This window comes from Agelaius tricolor, unplaced genomic scaffold (genome assembly GCF_023055355.1).
Source record: "Agelaius tricolor isolate 1412-34295 unplaced genomic scaffold, bAgeTri1.0.p SCAF_79, whole genome shotgun sequence".
Lineage (NCBI taxonomy): Eukaryota > Metazoa > Chordata > Aves > Passeriformes > Icteridae > Agelaius > Agelaius tricolor.
In genome coordinates this window covers 603,015-627,583 of record NW_027269339.1, presented here as the reverse complement: position 1 = coordinate 627,583, position 24,569 = coordinate 603,015, and the positions used below count along the sequence as shown (strand labels likewise).

The following is a 24,569-nucleotide window of genomic DNA, read 5'->3' as shown; positions in this document are numbered from 1 at the left end:
TGCAGTAGTTCCCTTCTGCTGTCATTATACTTCATACAAACACAATTCCATAGAATTGGATGCAGTTCAAATGGGTCAACTCCAATTTTTGAAAAACAAAAATGGATTAAAAGCTTTCAAATAATTTTAGCATGTAATACAACAAAAAGACAATAATGGGGAAAAGCAGTAATGTGAATTATTTGCTTAATCTGGTTCCTTTTAAAAAAACAAAAACAACCGGAAACAATCTGGAATTCAAACACCTGTTCCCTCTTCAACATTCTTTTTTTAATTTTGTACCCAAAAGAAACCTACTTTCAAAAGCATATGTTTCTCACTGGGTGTTAGATACATTTTGTTTTCATAGTAGTCCACACACAAATTCACAATATCTGCAAGCAGCTCCTCATAGCCAACAATCACCTCCAGCTGCTGCTGCAAAGACTGGAGAAAAAAAAAAAAGAAGGATATTAGTTAACTAGTTACACTGACTGGGAAAAAAGTTACTACCAAACTGGAAGAGCTTTTATTTTAATACTTTTGCAAAGCATTAGGTAACTTGCAAGAAGACAATCCAAGCTTACTTGTGTTATCTTGTTGTGGTTGGCAAGGAACATGGAAAGGTTCTGAGATTCTTGAATGGACTGAGGATCTGCCATTTTCCGCAGGAACTGAGCAGCTCTTTAAAAACAGAAGAAAAACTGTATTTCTCTTGGCCAGGAGTAAGTAAATCTATCTCCTCAAAAAAAAGGTGAAAAGTTCACTAGAAGACAGAGATGGACCTAATTTATCCAAAATAAACAGGTTTACTATCCCAAATTCCACTACACCCCTACTTAGGTGGTCCAATAAAAAATGAAATGAAAAACCAAATGAAAAACCATTGGCTATATCCTTCAACTGGGTGCAGCTGTGGCTCTATAGATCCAAGCTACTCAACACCCCAGGAAAAGTCAGTCTTCATGAAAACAAGCTTTTGGCCTCCAGAAACACACCTCCAAAGAAAAAGAAAGGCAAACCAAGTAAGCTTAAGAGGTCTCCAGGCCCAACAGCTACAACAGGTGGAGGTAGAAACTAAATCTCACGTAAGTAGAAACAACACAGGTAAATTTGGCTAGTCATTGACTGAATAGTTTTCTGCATAAAAGACTACAGATGCTAGAGCTGGCATAAAGCTGCCTTTCCCTGTTGTTCTGACGACTGTGTTCAACAGAAGATACCTGATACCATCTAGCAGCTCATGCACAAAATTTGGCCACAGGTATCTCGCCCCCTCCCTTCCCTGCTATACCTGCAATCACAATGACTTTGAACAGCAAAGCTGAAACATCTTTAGAACAAGTCTGACAACTCTCGGCTAAAAATGGATGCCAAGAATGGAATAGATCAGAAGAGGACTGGCACAAGTGACCAGAAAGCCAGCTTTCTCTCAAACTTAAAAACAGAAGCTTTACTGAACAAAGTAGATGCATTGCATTTAGCATACACCAAGACAGAAGTATTTGACAGCTTGGCACTAAAGGCAGAAAAACCTTTTGCTGCTGGAAGAAGAACACAAAGAAAACAGATGTATTCAACTGCCTAACTGCAGCCAAGCCATCCCTAGTTTCAAGGTAGCTTGTCCCACACGTGAAGAGACTATTTTTGAAGAAAAAGCTGTGAGAAGAAAAGCAACTGCTGCCATCTCGTGGGAGGCCTGAATCCTGGCAGCAAAGGCCGGGTCCCGCTGCCCCCTGCACTCACCGCTTGTAGGCTGAGTGGTCGTTCTTCACACTGCACTTCATGTTCTTCAACTCATCCAGCACTGCAAACATGTTGATGAACTTGCCCAGTGTGATCAGATAGGCTTCAGACACAAAGTCCTTCCTTCTCTCTGCGTGGCACAAACGCCTCACCTCCCCACAAAACCGTTCAATGGCATTTCTCTAATGGGGGGAAAGACAGAAAAACAAGGAGTCAAAGCCATGACATTTCCAGGGAGAAAGTTTCATCATGTACCTAGAGCTGGTCCAGTGAAAAGCTCCAGTGAAGCAGAAAAATGTTTAAAGCATGCAAAAGTAGCAAGGTGTGAGTACAGGCCTTTCAGCTCCTCCACTGTGTACTTGATGTCTGCTGCAAGTGTCACCAGTGATTTTTGCCTGACACAAGAGCCAAGGTCCTTCTTTGCAGATAAAAGTAATTAAAAGTACAAATGAAAAATAGGGCAAGGCAGGGAGTAATGTTTTTTAACTAAAAGGGTCAATTTAGATTGGATATAAGGAAGAAGTTTTTTACAATGAGGGTGGTGAGGCACTGGAACAGGTTGCCCAGAAAAACTGTGCATGCCCCATCCCTGGAAGTGTTCAAGGCCAGGTAAGATGGGGCTTGAGAAACCTGATCTAGTCAAAAATACTCCTTTTTCACTGCAGGGGAGTTGGATTATATGGTTTTCAAGATCCCTTCCAACTCAAACTATTCTGTGATTCTATGACATTCAAAATCCCTCAGAAAAAAGGGATTTCATGCTCTTTGGAGAGGAAGTATATATGAATTAAAAGACAAATTATAGGAATGCTCCCTTCAAACAAACAAACAAAAATCCACAGCACACTGTACATGCCAGATCTGTTAAGTCATCCTGGCACATATTTATTTGAGGCTTATTTCCAAGTGCACACCAGGGCCATTTCAGATGGAGATTACAAATACCAAAAAGACAGCAACTTCAAACATAAAAAGGAATCTGTTCTGACTTTAAAGCTCTAATCTGCTTGAAGGAAAGGAGATTGAATGAAATGTAACATTTCCTGTTGTCTTTCCCAACCGGGGTTCTTACTGAGTACAACAATCTCCTCCTTCCTGTGTGCTCCGAGCCCCACAGGCTCTAGCTGTTCCATCTCTGAATAATGCCTGGAAACATCCTCAGCCCATTGAGATAGATGGCAAGCTGCCAGGAGGGAGGAGAAGACAAGACAGACTGCTATTCTCCAGCTCGGGTGGCTGGCAGGTCACAACAACTGGGTTAGCTTGCCTCAATTATGAATTGCCATAGCAAAGCTGCACCTGCTGCTCTGCTGTCCAGACTTGTGGATCCCTCACTCCACAGCAAATGGTTTCTGTGCTGAGATGTTCGTATTATACACGTGAAACACATTACATTTCTATTTCCTTTCTTCCTGAAGTGACATCTCTGTCCCCATGTGCTGCATAGGGATTATACGCAATTACATTTGATTTTATTTTGAAAGTCTTAATGGAGATTGACTCAGATTTTTAAGACAGATTTTAAAAATTCTGCCCTTCTGTAAGAGAATATGGTGTGTTTTTTCTAAGATACAATGACTAGGTTCAGTACCTGAGCACACAATATAAGGTAAACAAAGCAGGAATATAAAGTTACAAGCCTACTGACAAATTTTGTTTCCATTCCTTTTACCTGAAAATACATAAAATTCATCAGTTTTGTGACTTCTGGCTCCAGAACTTCCACAGTTTTCTCATAAATTTCTACTCTGTTAGGCTGCTCGTTGCACTTGACCTGTGGATAATTAAAGAGGTTGTTATACTTGGAACTTTCCCTGATAAAGCCTCAGCAACTAAGATCCTGAGAAAATGCAATATCATTCAAAAGAGACAAACTTAAAGACAAAAATTTCCAGGTTTGGTAATCTTATGCTAATCTTCTGAGCTTAATTGTGTGTAAAAAACCCCAAAACAATCTAAGATTTCCCTTCTACCTTACAGCAAGTAATTTAGTTGTCAAACACCTCTGCAGGTTGTGTAGGGTGTAACCTTTCCACATTAAGTCACTTGCTCAAAATCATGCACTAAAATAGGGCCAGAACTGTAAATTAAAACAGATTACCTGACTTCCACTCTAAATATTTAAACCACAGGATCAGCCTTCCTAGCATTTCAGTATAAAAATAATTGCATTACAAATCTGTAAAAAAGGAAGGAGTCAACTCATGGTAATAATTGTGTTCAGTTTTCTGATGCCTCTTAATATTCTTCCCACCCCACTCCTGTACAGCCACTCCTAGACACTTGAAGCTGACTTGTGCCCAATTCACAGCAGGAGTTTTACAGATCAAGAAAGCACTGTGTAGCTCTGACCTTTAGAAAGTGGCTACCTTGGAGCAGAAGTGTCTAGAAACTTACATGTTTTACCTGAATGTTAATCCTTACATGCTATGCTACCTGTTTTGAATTTAAGAATTAAAGTGGGGACTGGGAAGAGTCCATTCTCTTGACTGACATGTTGACCTCAAGCAGATGTCACAATCAAAAGTTTTCCTTTTAAAGCATATTACCCCTATACTGCTTTTGATCCAAAAAGACTGACACACACCCCATGTGGTATTGCTGTAGATCCCTTATAAGAAAAATAAAGTCCAAGTGGTCCCCAAGTGCTCAATGACACTGTTCTATGGCATGCCCAGCTTAACAATTCAGGAGTCAAAGCAGACTCCACTTCAGATCTCACTGACAAATCTCTGTCTGTGTAATTCCACCCCAAAACAAGACAGAAGTTCACACATTGCACAACAGTAGAGTTTTCATCCATTACCTGGGGAATGGCTCTTGAGCAGCTTCTCCATGTGTATAACATGATTGCATATTCCTGGCCTTCTTCTAGCATTTCATTCTGTAGGGAAGACACTCAATATAATTAGGAATTGTAATACAAAAGGATTATATCCATGTGTCTTCTGTCATTCCAAGCCCATGTCCAAATGAAGCTATTTCTCTTATCAGAATGTGTACGTACAAACACACATGCATTGTATGCTGAATGATACATCATCAATTATTATCTCCCCAGATTATACTGGTTTATTATACTGGTTTCTTTCTTCCCAAAACTAATGACACTATGATCTCTAAGTATAAATAGAAATGCTTATCTTGGGGTGGGGAGGGTGATGGGATTTATTCTTCTTTTTAAATTCAGGGACCCCAGGTGGGATGTTCAAGGATGAAAGAGTCAGCACATGCAGAACAACTTTCTACATGGCAAAGGAGAGGTACAACAATATCCAAATAATCAAAACAGGTAAATGAGTAACCATATAATTTTAAAAGTAGATTGATGTAACATACATAATTTTAAGTAGCATGTTACCAGGTGCTATCTGCCCATTCTAATGTTTGTGAACTGGCCTCTAGAATTATAAGACATATTATTCCTAATTTTCCAAGAATGCCATGAAAGAAGGGAACCTTTGAACAACATTAGTTGCTCAAGAAGAAAGGCAATTTAAAAAAAATTTAAGAAGTGTGTTTGAAAAAAAAGAAAAGCCACACACTTTTGCATCTTACCTCCCCCTGGAGGTAGGTAACCTGTTATCTGTGACCATAATTCTTTTAATGAACTGCAAGAAGACACATTCCTCTCCTCCTGTTTTATGCAATACAAAAGTGTGTATTGGAACATCTACTTACCATGCTAGAATGGACTGTAGCTTGCTCAATGTATCTGGCAATACCAGTGACAAATGCATTTCTGTCTTCAAAATTAGTGTTGAAGTTTGGCTGCAGAGAAAAGAAAAACATGGAATTAAGTCTTCCATAGCAGCATGTCCCCTATGAAGGAAAACTGAGGACCTGGCATTTTTCAGCCTAGAAAAGAGAAGGTTCTGGAAGACTTTATGGCAACATCCAGGACCTAAAGGGGTCCTGCAAGAGAGCTGGAGAGGAACTTTGCACAGGGGCATGTAGTGACAAGACAAACAGGAAGGGATTCAAACTAAAAGTAGTTTAGATTAGGTATTAGAAAGAACTGACTGACTGTGAGGGTGGTGAGGCACTGGAACAGGTTGCTCAGAGAAGTTGTGGCTGACTCATCCCTGGAAGTCTTCAAGGCCAGGCTGGATGGGGCTTTGAACAACCTGCTCTAGTGGAAGGTCTTCCTGCCCATGACAGAGGGGCTGGACTAGATGATCTTTAAAGTTCCTTCCAACCCAAACCATTCTATGGCTCTATGAAAATAATTTTTATATACATTGCCAATATAAACACAATTCGGTTTTGGGCAAAACATACTCTTTCTTAACAGCACTGGGAAATGGAAAAACCTTTTCCTCTAATGAGAAAATACCTGGTAGAGAAGAGATGATGGTGGGGGCTCAATACACGGTTGCTGATCCGGCAATGGTAATTCTTCCAAGAGATCCACATTGGACAAGGCATCCTCCAGAGTTACTTGAGCAGTCATTTTGCACCTGGTTAGAAAATACATACATAAATGTAGATATATAGATGTGTACACCTAGATATAACTTTAAATGTGTTACTATATACATGGTAAATAAATGAGTAACATGAAGAGCAGGCAGCTATATTGTGTGAAATGGGAAGTTTTCCTTCAACCAAAACAGAAAGGAAACAGTCAAACAGAAACCCAGTTGACTTTCAAATACAAGTTTAAATAAAACTTTTCACACTAACATCCCTGTCCTTACTTTTAGGACTCAAGGAATGTTTCTCCTCCCCCAGTGCTGGACACCAGAAATAGATCAAAAATAGAGGAAATGATGATGATTCTAAAGCTCAGTTTTGAGCCAATGCACTTTCAAAACTTCATGCACTACAGCTTCTACAGCCAAATCATGTTCAGGAGACCAGGCTGTCAAAAGGTGCCAGCAGTTTCCAGTGTTTCATGTCCTAGGACAGCCAGATCTGCTTTGGGTAGCTGATGAGAAACCCCTCAGGGCCATGGCAACCTCCATAAACCTTTGACTGCTGCTGCTGCCTGGGGTTCTGAAGCAAGAAGGGCAATGGGAAGAAATCTGGGCCATCTGTGACCAGTGACCAAGCACTGGAACAGGTTGCCCAGAAAAATTGTAGTCTCCTTCACTGGAACTCTTCAAGAACTGCCTGGCCCCAATCCTGTGGCATGTGCTGCAGGATGACTCTGCTTCAGCCAGAGTCAGGTGAGCCACTGTAGTCCTTTCCAACCTTACTTGTTCTGTGATGCTGTGAAAATTTACAAAGAAAACATGCGGTGGAACAACTCAGTCATCCACTTTTGTATAATGATCTACTCAGTGGAGTGAAAAAAAATTTGATTTTTAAGGTAATATCTCTAATCAGGATGTCTCATTTTTTTGCAAGTTATTTCCCCCCATTTACTAGAGAAAAACCATACACCTACGGTGCAAGGAGCAGCTGAGCACTGCCCTCAGCTCTAACCAGGAGGAAAGGAACACTGGGCACCCACATCCCAGAGGAACAGGACCCTGCCAGGCATGTGACATCCCATGGACTTGTTACATCCCCACATGTAGGGGGGTACAAGCAGATCCCAATGCAGCTTTGACAAAAACTCACTTCAAGACAGCTGGTATGGCCTGGTGATCCCACCACTCACTGCACTTTTTTATTGGCTTGGCAGAAACACCTCCTCACTTTCTCTTGCCTAATTATAGATCCCTGCAGAAAGATGCACAGAAACAGCAGCTTTACCTCCAAGGAAGGGCTCAGCTGACAAAAAACACAGAACCAAAACCTAAACCCAAGGAGAGAAAGCAACCAGGAGCTGGAATTAAGCAACTACCTGTCTGTCTCCAGAGACCAACCCTGTGTACCAAGCCATTGCTGCAAAGCTAATGTACCACATATGGAAAGACATTGCCAACAACTTTATAAACAACAACCAACAGAAAGATTCATAGGTCTGTTTCTTCTTGAATGCCCAGCCCAAACCTTGCTCCCAGCCTGAGCCTATCAGTTTTTGTTAAAATAAATAAAAAAACCAGTGCTCATATTGTGCAATTTGTGATCCTTGCCAAAAAAGGGATGGAGGACTGGACTGACAGGAGTGCTGGCTGGCAAACCTGTGCCAGGATGTTTGCCCAACACCTGCCTACACCCAGATCAAGCTCCAAAACAAGAACCACACTTATTCTCAAATAAAGAACATGATGCCCTTCCTTCAATAAATCAACACATGCCAAAAAACTTCCATGGCTGGGCAAAAGTCCTGTGGGGAGGTCAGACTGAACAGTTTTACCCTAGAGGAAAGTGAGCTGCCAAGCAGTCAGAACATCTACAGATGTGTCTATATCTATAGGCACTTTATAGAAGAGTCTGAGTATATAGTATGCAAATCAAGCTTTAGCTAAAAAAGAAAACAGATTAACTGACAGGCTCCTTCCAACTTGACACTCCTCTTCCACTCAGCCTCCCTGTCAAAGTAGAAATGCCCGGTGTGCAGCTGCTCTGGGATGTGCCAGGGGTGGGATCAATGGGCCCACAGCCTTCTCCCCCACCAGACAGGCAAATGGCCACAAAGCATTGGCTCCAAGAAAGCACTACAAAAATTGTTCTAAAACCCATAGTGAAGAATGACCAGCCATTCTACACCAAAAACTACTGCAACTATCTGTGAAAGGAGGAGGTGTCACTGCGTGCAAGGTAAGTATCATCACCCTCTCCCCAGTTCACACATCTTCCTTCTCCTCCCAAAAACATGGTCCACCAATGACTTGTGTCCCTGCTGTTGAAGAGAGACAGGTATTCACAGAATCCAAGCTCATGACTTGTACTTCCTCAGCACTACAAGTGAATATTCTGAAGATGTGGCTCGTACATCCCAATTCTAAAAGCACACCTGCACGCTTTTGGCCTCAATATTTACAGATGCACGGGAGTATTCCTCCAGCATCAGCTATGTTCAAACTATAAGACATTAGACTATCTGTGGATTTCTTTTTAATACTTAGAAAACAATTTAAAAATAGAACCCAAAATCCCAGCTGACTTACACTGCCATCTATTTAATAGCACAGGTCTGGGAAGCCCCCACTAACAGGCCAGGGGCACAAGTAAGAAACAAAAAGCTTCCTGCTGCCTTCTGGGTTGTGAAAAGAAATACAGGAAGGAACATTTTTTGAAATCCTTCAGCATGATTTCCCAAAGCTCAGCATTTTTCAAAGCAGGAGCACAAAAGCCATTGGGCACAGAGAGTTGTGAATGTCCTCTTGCTCTGAGGTTGCTCGCTGACAGCTCCGCTTTGCGATTTTGCCAAAGGTATCCACAGGCTGGCGTTTCGTTGGCCAAGTTCAATGTCCCTGTTCCCCAGCCTTTGCACTCCAGTATCTAGCAAGACATGAAAGAGGAAGCAGCTCCTTCCTGCCCAGCTTTGACACATTTGCAAACGTTGCAAGAGTGTGATTCACATTTCCCCTCTGACCTCCCAGAAAAGAGCTGAGGAGTTTTGACAACAGCAACGGCAGGGCGACAGCTGGAATTGGCTCAGGGGTTTTCTCCCCTTCTTTATCTTTGTTGATAAACAAGCTCCAAAAAGACAACAGCTGTTTCTCATGTACAATGATGAGGGACTGGCAAAACCAGATTTTTTTTTCCTCCCTAAGCTCAAAAAAATGAATTTAAGAAATCTAAAATTCCCAAAACACAAAATTGGATAGCTCTGCTTCCTTATAATCATGAGTTTTTAACAGATGAAATTACTGGGTAGAACAGCTAATATTTTAATAGATTTCTTTATGGCAGAGAACATCAGAAACTTCAAAGACTTACTTAAAAAAAAGTTTGATTAGGAGCATACATAAATGAGAACAGACTAAAATGCTGTAGTCATACTCATCATTATAGTTACATGAGGACATTTACCCAAACTGACATTTTTTTTTCATACTAAAGTCCTACAAAGCTGTGTTTTCAGTTCTGTACCCACACGAAATTCCCCAGGATAGCTTTTCTCAGGCAGAAGATATGTAAGCATTACTTCTGAAGTAGTATTTTTCTCTTTGGTACCTTTTTATGACCCATTCTTAAAGCACTAAAGTAAAAATGCATGAACAAGAACATGTTTTCCTGGTTGTACACAACTTAATTAGTGAACATTCAACATTCATGGTCTGACATTTTCCCTTGAGGAGAGAGAATCACATACACCAGCAAGCTGCTTTACTAAATGTTGGTGTTTGATGAGCACACACAACTTTCTAAGCAGGGAAGAGCAATGCCTGTGCTGATTCTCAATTCCTTTTTCTGGATTTCAAAGCAAGAAAATCCCTGTCTGAAAAGAACTTCAGTCTCACAGTACCAAGTCCCACCATGTCCAAGGGTCAAGAGATATCAGTCCCAGGGTCTGGGGTTCTTTTAGTATGTTAGTGAAAGGCCACAGAGCAGCTTAAACTAGGATATCCTATTTTTCTTCATTTCTGAAGGACATGCGCACCACATGGGTCTGACCTGCTCAGAACAGCTTGCGCTGTGGAGAAGTGCACTGAGCTGTCCCTCACATTTTGTCCATGTGAAAAATCAAGCCAAAAAAAGGAAGCTCTTCTAGCACTGTTTACACTTTGATTTAACTTCAGAACCAGATTATTATTGAAAATATTCACAAAAAAAGAGCTGGCAACCTTTTTAAAATGTCATAATTCTGCACCATTGCTCTCAGCCCTGCAACTGCACGTAAGCAGTGCCCTACTAACAACATTGATTTGGTATCTAGAGGAGATGATTGTCAGTCCTAGTTGAGACACCATTTCCACATCTCCATCCCTACAGAATAATGTCTGAGTCTTTGCAGAAGGTCTGTATTCTTAATTCTAAGCATATCAGAAAACAGCCAGCATGCATCCCTCAGCCATGCTCTTCTGGGCCTCCCGAAGCTTCAGATTATTTGTAAGAAAATATGAACAGGAGCAAATTATGGGGAAAAATGATTTGGGGAAAAAAAAAAAAAGAAGGAAAACTGACCAGAAGAAATAATAAGAGCTACAAAAGGTAAGGACTGAGAAAGCAGATAATAAAGCATTAATTTCAGAATCACCATGAGATAAAGGATTGCTGGAACTATTCTGTTCTCAAACTTAGAGGTAAAAAAAAATCCCTCAAATACTAGAGAGTTAAGTAACAAGCTTTTAAACTTTCTTTCAGTGATAAGAGTTAAGCAAGACTCAGCCTATTAATAGCTGAAACTGGAAAAAATATGCTTGATGATACAAGACAGTTCTTATACATGTTCAGTAGGAGTGCATAGAATCCAACAAATATAACTTGTAGTTATATAAATGTGGGTAAGGCAAATGAACTTAGATAACTGTACCCTTATTGAGATCTTCTTATGAGCATAGAAATTACCATACAGTTCCTCTTTAGGCTATGGCCAAGACTTCCCAGAAATGTCCTCTAATGGTCTTATGAAATTATCCAGCTGAGCTTCAAAAAGACATTGATTCCCAACATAAAAGTTCTACCTCAAATAACTGGGTTTGATGATATCTACTTACTGGTGAAAAATAAAGCCCTTCATGACAAAAGTTATCAGATGGAATGTTATGGCTGTGTTAGACAAGACAGGGAGATAATGAGGTTGGTATCATGCTACCACAAAACATTTCAAAAAACCCAAAAGGTATATTGAGTATCTTGAAAATACACAGGGAAAGAATGGAAAGTCCTTGGAGAATACAAGTACCTATGCCATTTAAATGACTTGCAAACTGTCATTATCATCTGCACTAAGATTGCCAAGTGAACATTCCCACAGAAAACTGATAAACAGTATAATTCAGTCAATTAATAGTATAATTAGTATAGTTAGTATAATTAGTATAAATAGTATAATTAATAGCTATAAAAATAAAGGTATAGGAAATATCAAGCTACAGTGAAAGCCAACTTCAGAAGATTTAGACACAGCAAGCAGAGGCATTTACTTTATGAGAATTCTTGCTTTACTTTATGGAAGTTGGAGTTACAACATTAAACTTCCCTGAAATAAATAAAAATAATTAAAATATAAATCCCACAGCTGACAGGCACTTTTTTCCTTTGCATCACTCACTCAAAGGTTTGACACCCTGAGAACATGTAAGCACCCTCATTTTGAAATCTCTAAGGATTTATCCTCACACAACCATCAGAGCAGTAAGACAGCAGGCTTCCCTCTTAAAGCACAGTGGATTGCAGCAGGTAACAATCTGGAAATGGATTTCCAGGTGTTTTTTTCTGTCAGCTCCTTACAGTACATCTCCTGGTACATTGCTGCATACTGGAAACATCAGACAGTGGACACAACTGTGTCTATTGGAATTCTTGCTTTACTTTATGGAAGTTGGAGTTACAATGTTAAACTCCCCTGAAATAAACAAAAATAGTTAAAATCCAAATCCCACAGCTGACAGGCACTTTTTTCTGCAGTGACAGCACAGCAAACCTCTCCTAAAGTCCTGTACTCTTCAGAGCAGCCCAACTACTGCTACTGCCTCTTTTGACAGACCCTCTCCCTCCTTGCCCCAAAAGGCACATCCATCCCAGCACCTCTGACAGCACCTGGCCAGGCACTTGGAAAGAGCTGAACATGCAAAGATTTGAGCTGAATGTCAGGGTGAGAAGAGACAGAGGAATATCAGCATTGATCATATCTCACCATCTTGGTACCATGGTACACACTATACCAGTGTCTTAAATGCACTTCTGGGTAAAAAAAAAAAAAAAAAAAAAAGTTGCTCTCCACAACTTTTAACTTTATTTAACCAAAAGCTCACAGAAAACTGATATTTACACTTCAAACAGCCTGAAACAGTTCTGGAGAAACACATCCCGTAGTCCCCAAAGTGCAGGGCGCGTTCCCAGGCCTGCAGAGGCGAGTTTGGGGCCCCTGGTCACAAAGGGCTGGATCGGCAGCTCTGGGCTGCAGCTGGCAGCCAGGGCCTCACACCACGCTCTGAGCTGGGATCAGCACAGCCTGACCCACCCAAGCAGCTTCTCTCTCTTTCCCCATGGCAGGAGAAGTTACCACAGAACATTCAGAGGTCTGTGAGTGGCACAAGCAAATGTGCTCAGCGCACCCCACCTCCAGCTGCACCCAGCCCAGTGTAAGCCCTGGACACCAGCACACATCCAAGAGCAATAAAGCACATGCAAATATTAACTGGAGAATGCAGCCCAAGGAAGCAGAGGTGCTCTGGGACATCCAGGGAATTGGTTTGGGTTACAGCATTCTCTACGTAACCCAAAAAGCTCTCCAAGACTGGAATTAAAGTGGCAAAAAATTATTTCATATTAAAAATATGGAGAGGCATCATGCCAAAGAATGAGTTAATTAAGGTGGAGTTTCAATGACAAAAAATTGCTGGACTGCAGAAATTTTTGAATATTTTCTGACTTTGCAGATGAAAATAGTGTTTCATTTGATTGAAAAATGATGTTGGGAGGGGATGCCCCACGCCTTTTTGCAGTCCACTGGACACATTTTGGTTCTGAACAGATGCATTTGATCTCCAAGTGCTTGTACATGTTCCCAGGCTCAAAATAAGACAAAGAGGAAGTATGTCTACACTTTAAACAGCAACTTCCTTTGACACTGTGTCTCTTCTTTCCCAAGTCTGCAAAAGCAGAATATTTGAATCTTAAATTAAAATATAGCATCATGGATACTGAAGATTTAAATTGTCATGCAATCCATTAATTGAAATATGTATCCACACAAGTGTTTTTTGCCTAAAATAAATTATTATATATTAATATAAATATTAATAATTAAATGCCTTTTGCATAAATAAATCAAAGCTTACCCAACTTAAAAGGACAGATGAAAATCAAGAAAATTTTATGTACTGCAGTTAAAGAGGAAGAAGAAAAGCATATTATTTACAAAAAAATTTAAAAAAGCAAAGATATTCTGCAGTCCACACGCTGAGGGAAAGAAATTCAAATGAATGTATATTTTAAAAGATGATTGACTGGCCTGCTGAACTGGGGTCTTCAGGATCAACCACAGTAAACTCCATGGCAACTACTGACAACATTCCCACAAGAACAGAATTGGCCAGCACAGCAGCAGAAGTTAAGTTTTATCCCTACAGCAACACAACATTTTCAGGGGTATTTTGTCCCATTGTGTCATTTTTCTATGTTATTGGATTGCAGAAAATCAATTAAATAATTTTACTATTATGAAAATGTGATTAAATATTCAGTGTAATGTTCCTACTCAATCTAAACCATGAGATTCCAATCACAAAGGACCCTTGTAATAGAAAGAGAACAAAAAGAATGGATTTTCTCTTCCAAGAACAGCACAGTAATTACAAAAATATTCATTTTTATTTCAAACCTCCAAGATCTCTCTCAAAACCTCCCTTTTAGTTCTATTTTAATTAAATTTTGAACACCTCAGCCATTCGACTGCTGACCTATCAATTCAGACTGAGAAGAAAATATTTTACACCCTGATAGCTAAAGCACTTCAGAGAACAGCAACACGATGGATTTTCTCTGTTAGAATGCTTTTTTCTGTGCTCTGGACAGGACAATCTGCCTTTTTGCCATGCAGATCAGCCTAAGATGTTCCTTTTGGGACCGGAGCTCCTTTCCGTTCCTAAGCAACAGATTTGCATAAGCTGAAGGAGCAAAGAAAAATGCTTTTCACATCATTTACTGGCCTGCCTGATTAAAGTAAAAGACAGAAGAAAGCAAACAGCAGCTGACAGTCCTTTGTGCAACAGATTTGACATACTGTTAAGCTTTCAAAAATACATCTGCAAACGGAATTTAAAAACACGCTTAATATGTGAAAAAGAGAAAAAAAATTCCAGCACTGTATTACCCCATCCAAACATCATAGCAAGTCCCAGAAGAATGGCCATATAATAGAAACGATTAATTTAGTATCAGACTCCTACAGGGTGATGTGGCTCACAATAACTGCAGGCTTCCAAAAGCAGGCACGGACTGGGGGAAGAACACAAGGCTAATAGCATGGGAGGAAATTTTTTTTTCTTTAATTTTTTTTTCTTTTTAGCAAATCTCAGCTTCCTAAATTAAAAGCTCTTTGTGTTCAGTCACATGCGAATTTTTCATGCAATCCACACTGTTACCTGTCCAGCTTCTGCCTCCTGCAGGGAAACATCCCAGCAAGCAATCCCCATGCCTTCCATCTCTTTATCCAAGCAATGCCTGTGCTATGATTGTGCAAGCCAGGTTCAAGTGCTCAGTGATACACCAGTCTTATCACCTGGAAAACTCAATTCTGGGCAGTATCAGTAGGCAACAGCAGCACCATTAATGCAACATAAAAGCCACACTTCAGTGAGTCAGTACAGTTCCTCCCACAGGATAACCAAGGTCAGAAGGACAGCCCTGCTAAGGATGCTGTCATGGAGCTGAAATGGCTTGCTGACACACTGACCACCAGGACTCAGAGAACAATTAGTTATGCTTGTCAAGTAACTTCCCTTTCACTATCCTGGATGAATTCAAGCACTTTCCAATAAAAGGAAGGTCTGGCACTCTACTATCATCACAGCAGATTAGGAATGGGGGTGTTTTGGGCTCTTTGAATGAAGCCTAGACCAAGACTGGTGGGTGATGGTAGTCCAGAACTGCCTTTCCTGAAGCCTGCCACCATGTGTATGTCTACTAATGACTCCTCTTTACAGCACCAGTAACAAAACAACTAGAGAACACAGTGCAACCTCAGCACTCCTGTACCATAGCACCTGGCTGGAGTCACTCTATTTTTGCTAGCAAGGCACCACAAGAGTGGATTTATCTTTTCCTGCTCTGTTAGCAGACAGCAGGAGCACATGGATGAGCACATACTAATTCTACAGCAGCAGCATCTGCAGTGGATGATGATGAGGCAGCAAGTAACAACCAGGTATTTCAAAGGGCAGCCTGGCCAGTACCATGCATCTGCAGCAGCATTCCACATCTTGAAACTTCAGAACAGAGATACAACTTCCTGGTGTCAAAATACAGGGTGGAAATGCTATCCCTCTGTAGGAAGCTCGAGTGGAGGATGCACACACTTCAAAAATGAAAAATTAATTTTTTCATTCCACTTATTTGAGAATCCATTGCAATGGCATGGGAGAAGCCTAAGCCTCTAAAATTTCCTCCAAAAGTATCCCACTTAGATGAACAAGGAGGGAGGGCCTGTCTCTGAAGTTTGTCCTGCAGCATGCAACCCCCCTCTGCAATGGCACTTGTGCTACAAGAATTCACAGAGGTGTTTTGTTTGGTTTGCTTTATCTGTGAACCAAAGTCTGAAGCCCAAGATAAGTCACAAATGTTTAAAAAAAATCTGCTGTTGATGGGGCTAGATGGCTGAGAGGGTTTGTGCTGGTTTACTAATTAATTCTCACAGAACTGAGTTAGCTCTGAGTGAACTAACTAATGTACAGAATGAACTCCCTTCTGCAATATTTGGCCTCTCTTCAGACTGCAATGAAGCTAGAGATTTTAGTATTGTTTCATTCTAGGTTAGGTGTGCTGAGATCTGTCTTGCTACACTGACTTGCCTTACCCTATTAATATTCTCTGGTATTACACCTTTGAATTGCACCATTTCACCTTCCTGACCAACCCCCTCACCTTCTCTTTTTTGCATTCTTTTCCTCTCACCCAGTTCACTCCTCCACACCCCTTTTTAATCTTCTCAGTTTGCTGCCATTTTTGCATTCTGCTGAGCTGCTCTCTCCTGCAGCTGTTCTCCACAAGCATTTCTTCTGTACTTGTTCCTGCTCCTGCTGCTGCTGTTGCATGGCTGGTAGGAAGCAAAGCTGCACAGCAGTGCTTTGGAGCAGACTGAATTTTAGCACAGAAGCACAGCACTTACAGCATGTGAAAACTACAACTACAGTTGTGAAAAGCTCTCTCACTTCTTAGCAAAGGTAACACTCCCACTGTGAACGCTCTGCAAAGAATGGGAAAGTGAGCAGCAAAAGCAATAATCACCCCAGAAAGGAGAAAGGAAAGCAAGTTCACACGGGATGAGCCTGGCATGGCTGAAGATGAAGTCTTCCATCACAGACTGCTCACACCTGCTCAGCATGGTTTCCTTGGCTGCCCTTTGTGTCTGGTGTGTACAGAGTGCTGGTACTGTAATCAAAAAGGGCACACCTGTGTAGGTGGGCTGAAAGGAGCTGGGGACGGGGGAACTGAGCATCCCAGTGGATGGAGGATGGTCATGTTACAGGTACAAGAGATGAGCCTCAAAGATGGAGAGAAAGACAAGAGTCTGGAGGCTTCAGGTTTCCATCTAAGCAACAACACAACCCCTCAGCCTTAGACAAACTGTTTATTTGGACTCATAGAATGACTTTGTTGAAAGGGACCATAAAGACCACACAGTTCATCCCCCCTGCCATCAGCAGGGACACCTTCCACCAGACCAGGCTGCTCAAGGCCCCATCCAATCTGGTCTTCAACAGAGATAGGGCACCCACAGCCTCTCTGGGCAATATGTTCCAGTGCCTCACCACCCTCACAGTCAGGAATTTCTTCCCTATCTTTTAGCTATCTTCCCTATATCTTTCAGTTTGAACCCATTACTCCTTGTCCTATCACTACAGTTCCTGATAAAGCATGCGAGTTCTGCACTTTTATTTCACAAGAATGGAGAGAAGTAAAGAAAAAACAACACTGTTTTCTCAGGGGAGGGGAGGACAGCACTCTCTTCCTTAGCCCAGTTACATAGATGGCTGCTCCAGGGTCAGTCTTACAGCTTCTCAGGGGAGTCTGCCTGGCACCACCCCTGCCTGTGGAAGGACACGCACCCCACCACTGCTGGGGGCAGCTCCCAGGTCCCCCTTGCACGGTGCCTCTGCATTTCGCATCCAGCTCCATCTTACAGCTTATGTCCCTCAGTGACACAACAGGCATTCATTACACCCAGTGGGGTTTTGCAATGCAAGCCTGCAGCTGAAGTTCTGGCTTCAGCATTGCCTTATTTTGAGTTAATAGGGCTAGAGTTAAGGGCTTTAATAAAAATGACTCTGAAAGACAGGCTGTCTGCTGTCATTCCCACTCCTTCTCTATACCTGTAGGTACTTGGTAAGTCAACAATACAATACTCTCCACTTTCAGTCAAAAAAGATCACACAGCTTCATCTGAAAAGTAAGTTGGAAGATATTTTAGACAAATTTGTACTATCCATGCTTAAAACTAGCTTTTTATTTATTATCTATAAATAATAATAATGTACAATTATTATTATAAATAAAAATAATGTACAATTTTGCAAAATTACAGGATTTTAAAAGAAACCAATTTTAAAAAACGAAACCAACAGGCTTCAGATGCTGTTAAAAATCTACCATTATGTGCATTTCTGTGAGGAGAGAGTGAATCAGACAAGAAGTAAATAACGGTTTAATAGTTCTCTTAAAAAAACTAAAGAAATAGTACATGACTGAGTAGAAAACAATAAATAAATTTTAGTTTCTTAAGCTCTCTTTTTCCTCAGAAAGAGCTCATCATCTGTAGTATTTTATACAAGAAAATACACAATCTCAGTGAAAATTCATCCAAAGCATTACTTCAGGTATCATCTGACAAGCATTCACATCTATCTTGACCCGTGTGTCTTGACAGTTTGCCTGAACTTCACACTCAGAATCCATAATTCAGTGTCCTCTCCTTATTGATTTTATATCACTGAAACCACTTAAAATAATTAGAGGTATCCTGAAAGAAGGCTACAAATAGCTTCAGGTCAACAGCATTTTTTTTCCTGCCAACAAAGCATCCATGTCCCTGTCAGAATTAAAGTATTTTAAACTGAAGTACAGCACTAACATATTTTTATCTAAACCCTGGAAACAAATCTGTTGTATAGGTGTAGAGCATAAAGTAAGCATCTCCAAAAGTACCTTGTGTCATTTGCACAGCTGGAACCACTGCTTAGCATGTCAACTTTTGAGACTTATGTCCTAACATCAAACCACAGTACTGGCATTTGTTTCTAAAACCGAAAGCACCATTTAATTTTTCTTTTACTTTAGAATAAAGTAATTTGTAAGAACATTACTGAGACTCAACCCTGCTAATCATTTGCAGAGAGTGTCATCTAGTAAGCACAAGTCTACACACTGACTGAATTCTTAAGATGCCTTTCAGTGGAGGGAGAGGAGGGGGGGATGGCATTTTTTTCCACCAAATGAGCAATTACTGGATTTAAAAAGTTTGTTTGTCACTCTATTACCTCCTGACCAACAGTGACGGAAAAGAGACCTGCAAAAACCAACCATGTGAAAGACAGACTGTTAAACTGAGAACATCTCACAGAATATGGCTCAGGCAAAGAGAAATCCTACAAGTTCACCCCACAAATAACCACTTTGTCAGCTGGGAGCACTCACAAACTGGGAAAAGGAGGGCACCAGGCCTGCTGCCCTGGCATTTACCTCTGATGAAAGCAAGAACAGAAGCACCAATTCCATATGTGTTACCTGACTACTTGAATAAGAAAAGCTTTAGTCAAGTTAACAGGTAGAACATCCACTCTTGTGGAGGACACTCACTTTAAGCCCTGCCCAGTCCAGAGCACCTGTCCTGGCAACACGCCCACAGAGAACCACAGAACAACCACCCAGTCAAAGAACTACCATGTTCACTTTTACTTCTCTGTAGTCATTGAGAAGAGTACAGCAGGGACCTCATCACAGCTTGGCTAAGAGGGCTGCAAATCCACAGCAGACCAAGCTGGCTGAGTCCACACAGTGTGTGCCTGGCAGGCAGACAGTGTAGCAGTGAAGGGATTCCCACCCTGAGAGTCCTCCTGAGCTCACCATCAGACTGATGCCCTGCTGGGGTCCCTTCCAGCAGGAGCAGAGGTCTGGCAGAATGAAACACCTACAGAAAATGTGGGGAAGGGATAGAGCAGCAGGACACAAATGCTGCTCCTCAGGAGCAGGGACAACCATCATTTCCCATCTGGGAAGGCTTGGAGAGATGGGCTCCTCTCCAACACCCAGAGCCAGATCTGTGCTCAGCTTGGCTGCCCACAACCTTAAATCACCTCTCCCACAATGGTCTTTCTGCAGAAAGGCTGCACAGATATAAATTCACTTGATATTTGCTGATGCTCAGCCTGAGGGAAAGGGGGTTTCTTCTGAGATGGCAAATGCCTGATGATTATTTGCGCCATACCAACCTTTACCACAACTCCAATTTTTACAGTTTAAGTCCAAGATAGCCACTTTTCTCCCAAAACACTGAAGTGTGTGAATACAGGATTTTCTTCACAAACATTTGTGAGTGCACATACATTTACAGACATAACAGAGCCATACAGTAAACACACAGAGAAAAATCTTTCAAGTCTTATGAAGAAAACATGCTTCAGGATTTCTGCCAGTGTGTTTACAAGAGATAAGGAGCTACCCAAAATATCTTACAACATTTTTGGTGCCAAGAGATAGAAAGATTAACTACTGTTTTGCAACCTCTGTCTTCTTGTAGCAAGACCCATCAATGCATCAGACATTATTTTTACCACCAGAAAGGCAGTGATGTGGATTAATGGAATTACATTTTAACAAAGCAAATCAATAGGCACTCTGTTATCAGCATTACACAGCAAAGTGTGCCCCCAAGCCCTACTAATGTCAGCTTCTAAGGGCAGACGTGCAGTAAAGAACAATCCTGAACTGACATATGTAGCTTAAAATATAAAGCACCATCACCAAGCTCTTTGTGAGTTTTTGTAGGTATATGGTCATATTTCACAATGTTGAAATGTCCTTCTTTCGTTTTACTGTCTCAGCTCTGCATAAAAACCAGGACATGGATAGGCACCTTTTATTTGTTGTATATACAAATAACAATGTAGCCAAAAAGTAGCAAGATGACCTTCAAGAGTAAAGTCTGCCAGAGGCCACTTGTAACAAGGTATATTTTCTACAGATCAGAAATTTACAAATCTGTTACATTTACTCCTCCCTCTTCGCCTCCATCCCTGGGAACATGAAATGAATCCCAATCCCACACGAACGGATGGATCCACCTCGAACCACTTCAGTGCCCACTCACGCCTGGGCTGTGCCACGCTCCTGCAGCATCCCCAGGTAAACAAGCACCTACCCTGGCTCAAGCATAATTGCTTATTAAGTTGGGGCTTGCCATAGTAGCTGCAGTTATTTAAAAATGTATAAACAGTGGAAATTCAGAAAGGCACACAGCCACTGTTCCAAGCAGTGAAGTCAATCGCACAGCTGACTTCCAGCTCAGCAAGGTAAAACTTGCTGCCCAGCATTCAAGTTTACTTTACTTGTTGGTACAGCAACAAGTAAACCAAGGAACCACTTGAAGAACTTGTCCAGAGAACATTCTGCAAAAACTGTAAAATGAAACCCACTTGATATGCACATAAAGGCATGGAAATTACATTAAAATTAATTTTCTCTTGTATAGCATTGCAAGCAGTTCTAGCAGCTTTCAGGCCAGAGCATGAATACAACTGTTCTCACAAATAATGAGCTTTGTGGGGATTTTTTGTTCCATCTTTTTGTTCCAACCTTGCAGCTCAATTCAAACCACTCTGAATTTTCTACCTCAACCTCAATATCTTGGAAAACTTCAAAAAACAAACTTTAAAATAAAAATCAGATGATTCTGACAATAGGGTTATGGCAAGGTTTTAAAACCTACCCTCAGGAACAACCCACCTTCCAAGACAATTCTCTGCCAGAATGAATAAACAAAGCACTAACCAAAACTTAAGGAGTGTATCAGACAAATATCTAACATGGAACACAGAGCTAGAACAGATTCCTGGTAATTACTTAATTATGCTACAAAGTCAGCATAATGGACCAAGAGAATCTCTTGGTTTAAGCCCAGAGGACAATTTCCATCTAAGGCAAACTGAAGAAACAAGAATTTTGTTAATGAATACTTTGAATATTACAGGTGCATCACTAAAGCACTATGAGCTTTTCTATAAGTCACACATTCAGAAGTTAAAACTGAAAAGTCTGAATTGTTTGTGAAACATTCCCTTTCTTATAACATATATTTTTTTTTTTTTAATTTAAACAACTTAGACAATTTGGCTCCATTTAAGTTTGAATGTTTTGATATCTATTATGGGAGAAATTTTTAATTAGCAGAGCTGAGCACACCACTCCATTCAAGCAGCACTCCACTCTCAGCATCATGACCCTCAAAAGAAACTGCCAAACCCAAGACCTGTAAACAAAACCAAGTCTTTCAAGAGGGGATGTTGGGGGATGGGGCTATTTGGGTGCTTTGCTAAGACTCAGAGAGATTTATTCTCAGAATATATAAACAAGCTGACAACCTGAAAACCAAAGTACATTAGAAATATTCCATCAAGTACATAGTCCCTATTAAAAAAAAAAAATCTAAGCTGCCACAAAGAAAGATGTACAGTTTTTAGAGGGCAAGTCAAGCAAGCTTTGATGATACTGGGGTAAAGCCTTCCCAATGCTGTACAGACTTCTTCCAAATTCCTCCTCCTCCCTCCTGGCAGCTACAGAGACAACTGGCTGCCTACACCAGCCAGACTTCACAGACCAGTTGCCTGGGAAAGCTTAAAGAGTCTTTTATAGTCAAACAGGAGAAACTTCGTGTTTACAAAAGTTTAAAAAAAAGTTTTTTAGAGGTAAAAGTGGGACTCAAATGAAGTCAAGAATCAGAACTTAAGTAAGGAGCAACAATGCTTTTTCTATCACATAGCTCAGACATTCTCTGAGCATAAAACAGTTTAAGTACAATTAATAAAAACATAATTCAGACATCGCTGAATTGCACTACAATATTATTATAAATTCAATTTTGAAGAAAACACTACCACACAACACTGCATATGTACATGTTCAGTAAGCTTATTATAATAAAGTTATGCCAAATAAGTAACTGGAATGCAATAAGGCTGGAGTCCTCATTAGCCTAAGCTTTCCATTTCCCACAGTTTACAGAAAAGCCTGGTATGACCTTCTAATTAAGAAGAAATTCCTCCAGCTAGCTTTCCTCCTCCTCCAATACACGCTCTCCAGCTAGCACTTCAGGCAGACTGAGTGCATCCCACAAAGACAACTTCCTCCCAACAGCCTTGCTGGCACAAACAACCATTTACATGTCGAAATGCTACTTCAACCTGCCATCAACAGCACGGGAATAAAAATCAAGGCAATGAGAGCCTACTGAAAGGCAAAATATTAGCAGAGATGTTGATGAACTACAGGAATACTCAGAGAGATGAAGTGCAAGTCTGTCTTCACCTTTGCTCATCAGAGAGGAGGGATGGGGTGGCAGACCCTCCGTCTGGGGATTTTCAAGCTTACAGGGCTGCTGCCATTACAGCATAGTTATTTTTATAGGATAATTCTCAAGTTCCTCATGAGGGAGTTATTCCACGTCCTTAGACAGACACTCCAGATCACCTCCTTCCTCTCAAGAGGGAGACGAACCTGCATAGAGCTTTTTACTATTTTTTTTCCCCATCTAGCCCACTCCAAGACAGCCTAGGAGGCGAACTCTGACCCCTCGAGTGCTGAGACACACGGGCCACACACGACAGAGAACAATCTACATCTTACCCCCAGAAACAAAAACCAAGAACGGCTTTTCGGCGCCCACCGCTGAGGGACCCAGCCCGCCTGAGGGCAGGGCCGCCCGCCCGTGGCTCCGCACGGCCCTTCCCGCTCCGCCCCGGGCACCGCCCGAGCAGCGGGACCCCCGCGGCACCTCCCAGCTCCGGGGAGCCCCAGACACCGAGGGGGGGATGAGCCCACCCCAAATAAGAGTACGGAGCTCACGGTTACCGGCGAGACGGGCGCGGCGGGGGCGCGGACCCGCAGATGAAGCGCCCGAATCGGGGGGAGGGCCCCGGGAAGCGCAGCTCACCCGCTCTCCGCCGGCTCCCGGGAGCGGCGCTGCCCGGCGGCGGGAGGAGCCCGTCCGTCTGTCCGTCTGTCCCGCCGCCCGGGGGCTCCGCTCGGCCCGGCCGCCGAGGGTCGCGTCGGCCCGGCGGCTCCGCTCCTGGGCCGCGCCTGGCAGGGAGTTTCCTGTCTGAGTCACTTCAGCCGGGAGTTGCGCAGGGAAACACCCTTCCTGCCGCTCCAGCTCCTCCTCCTCATCCCAAACCTGCCGCCCCTTCCCGCCCCCGGCAGGCTCCGGCCCCGGCTCCTCCTCCCGGGGAGCCGGGAGTAATCCCGGAGCTGCCGCAGGCGGCGGAGCTGCGTCCGGGACCGGCGCTTTGCCTCTCGGAACACAAATCTACGCCCAGAACAACCGTGCCCACTCGTACGAACCCCGCGCAGTGCCCTCCAGTGCCCGCCCCAGCACCACCGCAGGGAAAACCAGCGCCACAGGGACAGGTCAGCGCCGGGGCTTCCCACTTCGCAACTTCGCCGGCATGGCGAGGGAAAAACACCAGCCGTAAGGATGAAAAACCTAACCTTTAACCATCAAAAGGGATCCAGTGGGAAACCCCTTTAAACATCCTGCAGAGGGTGCTCATGTCTGTGATTTTGTATCCGAAATAACCGCACTTCATTAAAATCAAAACCATAAAAACCAGGCCGGTTTGGCAGCCTCCCACTTGAACTTTTCTGTAAATGACACCAAACATATGTACATTCTCATTTTAAAGTTTTCTTACTTTTTTCATGCAGTGTTCTCCCATTGAAGTTCAGCTTTACTTATTTGCTCAAGATTCCATCTAATGAACTTGACACTGCACCACAAACGCAAACTGCCCATTATTTTTCACGGAAGTTTGTCAAGATTGCTCTTTCCAGGCACTGTTTTATGGCAGAAAGAATCCACAAACTACTCCATATAGGGAACAGCCACCTGAGAGCATGGGAACTTCCAA

General features: G+C 42.0%; 1 protein-coding gene across 4 annotated transcripts in view; it reads right to left on the bottom strand.

The window, feature by feature from the left end:
- CYFIP1 (cytoplasmic FMR1 interacting protein 1) overlaps positions 1-23,829 on the bottom strand; it is a 76,327-nt gene extending 52,498 nt beyond the window's left edge. Inside the window, exons 1-9 of one of the 4 annotated variants that reach the window (XM_071418252.1) lie at positions 23,597-23,829; positions 7,294-7,395; positions 6,062-6,185; positions 5,407-5,496; positions 4,532-4,609; positions 3,398-3,499; positions 1,726-1,907; positions 567-663; positions 298-426 (exon numbers count right to left, since the gene is read on the bottom strand). In XM_071418252.1, the coding sequence (XP_071274353.1) occupies positions 298-426; positions 567-663; positions 1,726-1,907; positions 3,398-3,499; positions 4,532-4,609; positions 5,407-5,496; positions 6,062-6,178 (795 nt within the window). In that variant the 5' untranslated portion in view covers positions 6,179-6,185; positions 7,294-7,395; positions 23,597-23,829. Of the gene's footprint in view, positions 1-297; positions 427-566; positions 664-1,725; positions 1,908-3,397; positions 3,500-4,531; positions 4,610-5,406; positions 5,497-6,061; positions 6,186-7,293; positions 7,396-23,514 lie in introns of all 4 variants that reach the window. The other 3 variants (XM_071418253.1, XM_071418254.1, XM_071418251.1) reach the window with 3 other exon arrangements.
- Positions 23,830-24,569: the final 740 nt, after the last annotated feature.